This window comes from Amblyraja radiata, chromosome 15 (genome assembly GCF_010909765.2).
Source record: "Amblyraja radiata isolate CabotCenter1 chromosome 15, sAmbRad1.1.pri, whole genome shotgun sequence".
Taxonomy (NCBI): Eukaryota; Metazoa; Chordata; class Chondrichthyes; order Rajiformes; family Rajidae; genus Amblyraja; species Amblyraja radiata.
In genome coordinates, this window is record NC_045970.1 from 20,866,874 (window position 1) to 20,877,717 (window position 10,844).

Genomic DNA, 10,844 nt, shown 5'->3' on the forward strand with positions numbered 1-10,844 from the left:
AATTATTGAATTCTACCGCAACAAGGATATAAGTATGAGGAAGAAGTAAGATAGTTTTATGCGATATTTCATTTATTTTAATGGAAAATATTATATTGGCCACCAGTGATTTTGAAAGTGAGGTTTATGAAATTTCCTAACCCATGTCCCAGTGCGCATATATAAGATTTACATTCTTACTGATTCATTGTATATTCATGCTATTCTATATGGCATTATATCACTGTATTACAATAAACATTGCTGATGAAGCACTAATTTTCACTGCCTGGTTTCTTTTGGAAATTTGAATCTTGCAAGGGATTCCCAAAAATCAATTTATATTTCCAAAGGTTCCTCATACACCACAACATTAATAATAATAATAATGGATGGGATTTATATAGCGCCTTTCTAATACTCAAGGCGCTTTACATCGCATTATTCATTCACTCCTCAGTCACACTCGGTGGTGGTAAGCTACTTCTGTAGCCACAGCTGCCCTGGGGCAGACTGACGGAAGCGTGGCTGCCAATCTGCGCCTACGGCCCCTCCGACCACCACCAATCACTCACACACATTCACACACAGGCAAAGGTGGGTGAAGTGTCTTGCCCAAGGACACAACGACAGTATGCACTCCAAGCGGGATTCGAAACGGCTACCTTCCGGTTGCCAGCCGAACACTTAGCCCATTGTGCCATCTGTCGTCCCAACATTGACATAAACTCAAGTGCAAAATAGTATTTATTCAATATAAAGCATTTCTGAAAAGATTTTATAACCTCAAATGAACATTTCATTGTGATAGATACTTTAATTTTAGCTATTATAAAATATTATTAATTTGTTTACTGCTTGGTTATATTATTCAATGGATATCAAAAATCATTGCTTGCTTTTTTTCCATTTTAAACTGGTGTAAAAGGTTCTGGAACATATTATGCAATGTAGAACACATATGTATATATTTTTGTAAATACAGTGCAAGTATGAACAGGAGTATTAATACTTGCAGTGAAGACAAGCTTGTATAGATGTGTAACATAAGTGGAAAAAACAGTTAATTGCAAGAAATTATTTTTCTTTTAAATGGATCTTGAGTGGCAATTTAATAAATGTTGTTTGATGTTATAATTATTCAATATTGTTATTGAGAAATTAAATCAAATCATAGGCTTAGTTGCTGAGAAGAATAATTTCAACCCCTGATTTGATTAAAAAACACATTCTGCTCTCTTTATTAACAATTTCATCTTAAAATCCTGAAAACCTTAGGATAAACATGATACTGACGTCGCCCGCAATTGCTGGATAGCGCTAATTATCATACAACTCTTTTCCTACAGTTGAAAATCTTCAGTGATGCAATGGTTACTTTTACAACTTTTTATTCCAGATTTGGATGATTTAAAATGTAACAAACACCTGAACGCAACACCTAGACTGAATTTTTGTGGAACTTCTTTGCTGCCACTGGGACTAGCAATTGGATGAGCAATTGGCCTGGGACTAGCAATTGGATGAGCAATTGGCCTGGGACTCAGTCTGATCTCATTGGTGAGCACAACATATTCCACAGAAATGGAAATTGTTCATGGGGCCATGATCAATAGTTACACCCAAATTCAATAGCATTAAGAATTAAAACACTGCTCTTTTGGATACTTTTGCCCAGTGTTTTCTCATCAACAATGTTAATTATAATTAATTGGAATGCCTTGAAAGGGACTTCAAAGGCAAAATGTGAACGAATGAATACATTCTTTGTTTTTTTTTTCTCTTAAACTCATGAGAATCACAACAGCTTAGTTGATTCTTTTTTATATTCACACAAACACAGTGGCTTTTGATAACTGGAAGCCTGTTAGCATTGCAATAGTCAAGCGTTCAAAATAAGGCTTATGTCAGATAATTCAAATTTTCAATGTAATGCAAATGAAAATCAATTTCGGACACATACGATTTCATTTATTTATAGATATTGTTTATGACTCTTTATAAATATTTTTGTTTTGTTTTTTGTATACTGTTTCACACTTGCTTTTTATTCTTTTATTCTGTTAGAAATAAATAATAAAATAAATAAATAAATAAATTTAATTTGAAGTAAACAGCTTTTGTTTTTTAAGGACAAATTAAGCATATAATGAAGAAGCAAGGAACTACAGATGCTGGTTTACCAAAAAAAAGACAAAGTGCTGGAGAACTCAGCAGGTCAGGCAACATCTCTATTCATCCCTATAATGAAATTTGACTAGGTATTCTTGTCATGAGATGTGAATCATCCTTACAACTCTGAAACAACATGTAAGGAATATACTTGAAGATGCCAATCCCCATGCAACAAGTCGCAGAGGAACTTTATCTGAATTCTCTTGGATGCACTTATTGCAAGGCATTCTTGAGATAAAATGGTTAAATTGGCCAGAAGTGATTTAGAGTCCTGCATTTAGGTGTCTGAATCATTAGCGACAAAGCTCACAGACACTTTTGGCACCGCACCAATTGCCCCATCCACCATCCAAGTTGTAAAATTCCCAACGCTTTCACCACTGCCTGTGAAAACACACCCCAGCCTTCAACAAACATGTCAGCCTCTCCATTGATCCCTCACTTGAAATTACACCAGATCACTCTCCTGATAGTGTTCCCAAATGCCTTCCCCCTCAATCCCTAATGTCTCTGGCTACCTTCCAAACACCACCCAATGTCTCTGCCCATCCTAATTCTTAAACCCATGCTCCAAAGCCATACTCCCATTACCCTTATCCCCCCCCCCCCCTCCCCCCAACTATCCCAATAGATGCCACAGATCAGTAGCAGGCTTTTTGAGTCCATACTCATAATGCATATTGTGTATTTAAACAAGTAATATTTGATCAATCGCCAGGTGGTAAGGTTGCAACTACTTTATTCACTACATAACATTCTTTAAATAAGTCCTTTGGAGTGCACTTCAATTCCTAGGAATTACAGTGCCCTCCATAATTTTTGGGACAAAGACCATCATTTATTTATTTGCCTCTGTACTCCAAAATTTGAGATTTGTAATAGAAAAAAATCACATGTGGTTAAAGTGCACATTGTCAGATTTTAATAGCTTTTGCAGCTGTGTTTATACATAGTCCCACCATTTCAGGGCGCCATAATGTTTAGGACACATGGCTTCACATGTGTTTGTAATTGCTCAAGTGTGTTTAAATGCCTCCTTAACGCAGGTATAAGAGAGCTCTCAGCACCTAGTCTTTTCTCTAGTTTTTCCATCACCTTTGGAAACTTGTATTGCTGTTTATCAACATGAGGACCAATGTTGTTCCAATGAAAGTCAAAGAAGCCATTATGAGACTGAGAAACAAGAATTATATTGTTAGAGACATCAGCCAAATCTTAGGCTTACCAAAATCAACTGTTTGGAATATCATTAAGAAGAAAGAGAGCACTGGTGAGCTAACTAATCGCAAATGTACTGGCAGGCGAAGGAAGACCTCCACAGCTGATGACAGAAGAATTCTCTCTATAATAAAGAAAATTTCCCAAACATCTGTCCAACAGATCTGAAACACTCTTTAGCAGCCAGATGTGGATTTGTCAATGACCACTGTCTGCAGAAGGCTCTATGAACAGAAATGCAGAGGCTACACTGCAAGATCCAAACCACTGGTTAGCTGCAAAAATAAGATGGCCAGGTTACAGTTTGCCAAGAAGTACTTAAACCAGCAACCACATTTCTGGAAAAAGGTCATGTGGATAGATGAGACGGAGATTAACTTATATCAGAGTGATGGCAAGAACAAAGTATAGAGGAGAGAAGGAACTGCCCAAGATCTAAAGCATACAACCTCATCTGTGAAACACGGTGGTGGGGGTGTTATGGCCAGGGCATTTATGGTTGCTAAAGGTACTGGCTTACTTATCTTCATTGATGATACAACTGCCGATGTTAGTAGCATAATGAATTCTGAAGTATTTAGACACATCCTATCTGCTCAAGTTCAAACAGATTCCTCAAAACTCATTGGCCGGTGGTTCATTCTACAGCAAGACAATTATCCCAAACATACTGCTAAAGCAACAAAGCTAAAAAATGCTCAATTGTTGAGTGGCCAAGTCAATCACTCGATCTGAACCCAATTCAGCATGCGTTTTATATGCTGAAGAGAAAACTGAAGGGGATTAGCCCCCAAAACAAGCAATGCTAAAGATGGCTGCGATACAGACCTGGCAGAGCATCACCAGAGAAGACACCCAGCAACTGGTGATGTCCATGAATCACAGACTTCAAGTAGTCATTGCATGCAAAGGATATGCAACAAAATACTAAACATGACTACTTTCATTTGCATGACATTGCTGTGTCCCAAACATGATGGTACCCTGAAATGGGGGGGACTATGTATAAAAACTGCTGTAGTTTCTACATGGTGAAACTAAAATGTATAAAAATGGCCTTTATTAAAATCTGACAATGTGCCCTTTAACTACATGTGATTTTTTTCTATTACATATCTCAAATTGTGGAGTACACAGGCAAATAAATAAATGAATGGCGGTTCTTTGTCCCAAACATTATGGAGGGCACTGTATTCCACTAGTAACCTTTAGCAAGAAAAGCTTTTTGACCTTACAATAGATTATTTGTTTTCTGCCCAGTATGTGGTGCAGTAATGAATAATAAAGCTGACCCTTTCTTTGTAGCCATGTCAGATATTCTAATTGATAGAATTTAAAATGACAATGATTGGATGACAAAAGGTTGACTTGTTACTTGGACCTTTCTAGAAGGTAATGTTGTGTTTGCTTTTAAAGTTTTATTATGTTTATTTTGTTTATAAAATCCAATTATATTAAATACTGTGATCACAGGGGAAATGTTGCAGTTAGTTCTTGGATAACATAACATATAAAATGTTTCCAATAACAGAAATGCAGCTACAATTAGCAACTATTTGCCAATACCATTAACAACAATGTATGGTATAAAGTGTTTGATGAAGCCATAAAAGGATTAAAAAAAAGGTAAAGAAAGGAAAGCCAAAGACAAAAACCAATGTCATTAATTCAAATCAGAAGGAAGTGTTGGAACAAAGCTTTGATACTTAACAAATCCCCTCAGGATGTTGTGAACCATTCATATGTACATATTTTCTTTCAGTATGTTAACCCATTTGTAAATTACATGAATATAATTAATTGCAGATGATGGAAATGTTACAAATGCAATCAGTGGTTTTATAGAGCCATCAAGTTGTACAGCTCTTCGAACCACCGTGCCCATGCTGATCACCGTGCCTCCATGCCTATCTATGTAGTCTCACTTGCCTGAATCAATTCCATATCCCTCTATGCCCCGCTCATTCAGGTTCCTGCCAATATGCCTTTTGAATTTATTCCCATTTGTCAAAAGCTGTCTGAATGTAATGTACAGATTCATGGATCTACAGTTTAGCACTCGACACCTCAGGAAAAAGATAATATAGTTCACCGTGGCAGTGCTGGCATTTTGGGCTATCCAATTAACGTCACTTCTTTATTCTTTCTACAGCCACATGTAAATAACGAAGGCTAAAGGACTGTTGAGGGAATATTTCATTGTCAGATTTGCAATAATTTTCAAATGAGGTTTCAATCTTACCATTCAGATGGACATTAAAATGCCTTAGTACTATTATTTGAAGAAAAGCGGAGGGCGGTTTAAGCATTTACTCTTAACCAATGCCTTTGTATGATGATTCATCTCATTGTATGTTAAAGCTACCTGTGCAAGAATTGCATATCATATTCCTTATATCATAACACAGATGATACTTCAATAATAGTCCACTGACAGAAAAGTGCTGTCAGATTTCTAAACAGTCCTCATTATTCATCTTTGAGCAACAAAGATAATTATAAAAGGCAATCAATAAACAAAGAAAACTGAAATCAGGCTGGCACCAATGCGGACCAATAGAAGATGACAAGGAAAGCTCAGCTACAAAACATGAGAAGAAATAAATGCACCCTTCTTTATCATTTTCATCTCTCCTGCTCCTCTTTCATCCTCCTGTTCTCTTGCTTGATTCTACTTTGCCACTCTGTACCCATCTCCACTACTTCTCCTTACAGCTAATAAGCTCAAAACTAGGCAACACCCTTACAAACCTCTTTTGCACTCTAAACATTCCACATTCTTCCAGACATGTGGCGATTTGAACTTCACACAATCCTCCAAATGTGGGCGAACCGTGGTTTTATTAATCTGCAAATGACTTCCTAACTTATACTCAATGGCCCAACCAGGGGCCTACAATAATGGACCTTGACAAATGCTTGACTGTAAAAACATGTTCTATTAGCGTTAAAATAGTTATGAATAAGGACAGGGTGGACCATGAAATAAAATTCTGAATTGGGGCACGGCCAATATTGATGGTATTAAACATGAACTTACTCAAGTTGATTGTAGTAGGAGCGGGATGCTTTTAAAAGCTTGATGACAAGAGTTTAGGACCAGCAAGTTCCTGTTAGAGCGAAGGGCAAAGCAGGTGGGAGTAAGGAATCCTGGATGACAAGAAAAATTGATGGCCTGGTCAGGAAAAAGGAGGCAATGGGACAGGAATAGGCAGCTGGGATCAAGAGTATCCCTGGAGGAGTTTCAGGAACAGAAGAGCATGCTTAAAACTTGCGAGCAAAAGGGTGGCGGGAGATAGCTCTGGCAGGTAATGTTACGGAAAATCTAAAGTGATTTTATGTACATTAAGTGAAAAAAGGTAACTAGAGAGAGAATAGGATCTCTCAGAAACAATGCGGTCATCCCTGTGTGGAGCCGCAGGAGATGGGCAAGGGATTCAATGATACTTCTTTGTTGTGGAGAAAGACATGAAGACTGGGGAACTTGGAGATGTCTTGAGGACAGACCGTACTACAGTCGAGGAGGTACTGGACATCCTAAGGTGTATGAAATATCCAAGTACACTGTGGGAGGCTGGAAAAGAAATTGCAAGAGCCCTAGCTGAGATATATGAATCATCATTAGGCATGGGTGAGGTGCCAGATGATTAGAAGGTGGATAATGCTGTGCCTCTATTTAACAAAGGGCTGCAAGGAAAAGCCTGGGAACTATAGACCAGTGAGCCAAACATCTGTGATGGACATGTTACTGGAAAGGATTCTGAGGCATAGGATATGGACAGGGATTGAGTCTTACGAAGCCATAGATGTTGTTTATATGGACTTCAGCAAGGCATTTATTAAAGTTCCGTCCTGGTATACTGCTTTGGAAGATAAGATTGCATAGGATCCAGGGACAGCTAGCTGAATTAATAGTAAATTGGCTTCATGGAAGGAATCAGTGATTGTGGAAGGTTGTTTTTCAGACTGGAGGCTTGTGACGGGTGGTGTGCATTGGGATCAGTGCTGGGCCGATTGCTTTTGTGGTTTATATCAATGATTTGTATGAAAATGTACAAGGCATGATTAGTAAGTTTGCAATGACACAAAAGCGGGTGGTATCGTAGATAGCCAAGATGGTTATCAAAAATTACAGCAAAATCTTGATCAGTTGGGCAAGTGGGCAGAGGAATGGTTTATGGAATTCAATGGAGAATATTTTTTGGTGCTGCTCAACGGAAGTGCACAATTATGTTTTACAGTAACACGATTTCCTCAAAAAGTCTGTGACTTAATGCCATCGATACATTTAGTTCCAAGCATTCTTCATCTTTTACCTCTTCTTATATGCAATGTGTTCATTTATTTCAGAGGGAGTGAACTTGATTTGATGAATACTAACTTATTTGATAGTGAGAACCTTGGAAAGACGCTAAACTGAAACATCTATTCGGCATATCTGGCTGAGGATTGTTGCAAATGCTTCAGCTTTGTCCGAGACACTCAGATGCTGGGCTCTGCCATTTTTGATGATGGGAACATTCATGGAGTATCCTCCTCCTACTAAATTGTTTCATTGCCTACTACCTTCCACTACAGGGTATATTAGTAGAGCTGAACTTTAATTGAATGTGATTTTATTTTAACAGCCTACATAGCACGCCACTGCCTGTTCTGATCTTCACCTTGCAGGTAGGTAAAAGTTCTCGGGAGTCATTTACGAAAAAGACACCAGTTTCTAATTTGGTGTTGTGGCCTCAATATTTAGATGGCTAAATATTGCTTATGTTTCTCATCAATAATCCCGGGCTCTTGATGGGTGATGTGCTTGGCTAGCGCAATGCCACTGCATGTGTAGAAGTGGCAGCATGACTCTAGTAGGATAAAGATTTTGCTTGATTCCTGTGTGGCAGAAATGTTGAAAGGTTTCAACCCAAAACATCAGCTGTCCGTTTCCCTCCTCAGATACTGCCTGATTATTGAATTCCTTCAGCAGCTCTCCTTTTTTTGCTATTGTAAGCTTTAAATTGATCTTTAGTTGGTAATGAACTGCCTAGTCTCCCGATTGTGTCTCCGATGAATCCATAAATTAGGCGCACCTGTTAGGGGCATGGTTTCTGCCTGTTGTTCCCCACTGAAGACATCCCCTCATACTTTATCTTGTCCTCCCTTGTCTGGTCATCCAGGATATCTCACAAGCATTCCACCACTTTCACAACTTCCAATTTCTTGTCTCCCAGTGCGTCACCTTTACCATGGATGTCTGGTCCCTTATACACGTTCATCTCCAATCAGGAACACCTCGGGGCCGTCCATTTCATCCTAGAACAGAACATAGACCCAACCTATTCCCCTCAACTAACATTCTACTCCATCTGTCATATCTTGTCCTCCCCCCCCCCCCCCCAAACAACTTTTCTTTTGGTTCCGCTCACTTAATTTAAATCAATGCTGGAGAAACTCAGCGGGTGAGGCAACATCTATGGAGCGAAGGAAATAGGCGACGTTTCGAGTATTGGGATACCAATAGGCACTGGGAGTATTCCGAGGTTGGCTGCAGGAGGTGCCCGATGTCAGAGTTGTGGCTGTGGGAGGCGAGGGATGGATCGGGGGGCGTGAGTGGATCAGGTGCTGCTGGAGGCCCCAGAGGTCAGATGAGTGTGTGATTGGATGTGGTCTGCAGTACTATAGAGCAACAGAGGCCATCGCCATCATTTTCTGACCAGGCTCATTCTTGCAACTTAGGCACAGTGCCTTTGCTCTGACAATGGGCCAAAAGGCCAAGTTAAGACTTTACGTTTTCAAGAACTTTGAAACTTGAAGGATATAAATTGGCGCCAGAAATGTGGCGATTGCTGTGTACTCCCTCTGTGTAATCTACTATTCTTCTATATTCTCTCTTCTATATTCGTCTTAAGGGTCTTGACCCACACATCACCCATTCCTTCTCTCCAAAGATGCTGCCTGTCCCGCTGAGTTACCCCAGCATTTTGTGATTACCTCCTATTTTTCTACTCTTGTACTTAAAAGTATGATTGTGCTTATGTATAGTAAAATCTTATGTATAGTAAAATAGTGTTGTATTTCCTGTGGCACTGGTGCCAGCTGCCTCCACCTTCAGCCCGGTATCTTTATGTTTTTTCGTTTTTTTTTGTTATGTTGAAGTGTGTTTTTTATGTTTTTTTTAATGTTTTAATGTGGGGGAAGAGGGTACGGTAAGGGGGATACCATCCTTCAGTCGCTTCCTGGAGAGGACACGACTATTATTCGAGTCGCGTCCTCGTCCCCCCCCCCCCAGTGGCCTACCTACTGGATTGGCGCGGCCTTTCCTGTCTGGACCGACCAGAGCTCCAGCAGCGACGGGACAGCGCTGATGCATCACGGTGCTGGCGATGCCTTACCGGGGATCGCCGTCTGGAGCCCGGAGTGCTGGGCCTGCGGCACCGACATCCTGGAGCTGTGGTTCGCGGAGCTCCCAACGCGGGCGGCGCTGACAAACATCGTGGGGTCCTGCGACTCTGCCCGGCTCGGCCTGCGGACTCGGGAGCTGCGGACTCCGATGGGAGGCGGCTGATCGGGAGGTCCGGGCCGCTGAGGAGGATTTTCACCTTTGTGGTTCGGCGTCGGCGTTCCATCAGCCCGGCGAGAGGGTCTGAGCATCGGGCCGCCCAGGGTGGCGACTGCGGGTGCTTGGAAGACCCCGACCACGGGTGAACATCTGGGAAGATCGGAGGGGAGGCTGGCTGGACTATGGTGCCTTCCTCACCTTGGTGCCATTGTGTTATGTTGTGTCGTGGACTTTCTGTGTTTGTGCTTTTTTAAAAATTCTATTTTATTTTTAATATGTTTTATTATTTATTATTTATTTATTTTTATGATACTGACTGTAAAGGGAAATTCATTCTGTTGTCTCTAATTGAGACAATGACAATAAATTTGAATACAATACAATATTTACTGAATGGTATGCACATTTTTTTTACTGTACCTAGGTACACGTGACAATGAAGTACAATCGCATCATTGGACGTGGGTAGCCTACAACCCAATGGCATGAATATTGAATTCTTCAATTTCAGTTCTATCCCACTCTTTCTCTTCTATACCGCATATCTTCCTTCCTTATGAGATTCCACCAAATGCACCCATTTTGTCTCTCCCTCATATTACCTGGTTACTCTCCAACTTTTGTCCTCACTCATTTGCCAATCAACGCCTCCTCACCTGGATCCTTCCTTCGCTTGCCAGTTCTTGGCCCAACCCTTCTTCTCGCGTCTGCCCTCCATGACACTAAACGTCGTGTCCATTCCCCTCCACTGACGCCGAGTCCCTTCGACACCTGCAAGGCTCTCGTGTCTCCGTGTACCTCCTCGGCGTGTTGCACGCCACCGCAACATCTCCAAACCTTTTTTTTTGTTATTGGCAGAACACTCCCGTGACATTTGCAGCTGGCCAAGAGTGCCGGGGTACTATTTAAAGAGTAGCTCGTCCAA

At 40.5% G+C, this 10,844-nt stretch overlaps 1 protein-coding gene across 2 annotated transcripts in view; it reads right to left on the bottom strand.

Moving 5' to 3' along the window:
- Positions 1-10,840, bottom strand: part of LOC116981074 (phospholysine phosphohistidine inorganic pyrophosphate phosphatase) — a 146,709-nt gene extending 135,869 nt beyond the window's left edge. Inside the window, exon 1 of one of the 2 annotated variants that reach the window (XM_033033751.1) lies at positions 10,576-10,840. In XM_033033751.1, coding sequence (XP_032889642.1) covers positions 10,576-10,793 — 218 coding nt within the window. In that variant the 5' untranslated portion in view covers positions 10,794-10,840. The remainder of the gene's footprint in view (positions 1-10,575) is intronic. The other variant, XM_033033748.1, reaches the window with a different exon arrangement.
- Between the last annotated feature and the right edge of the window lie 4 nt (positions 10,841-10,844).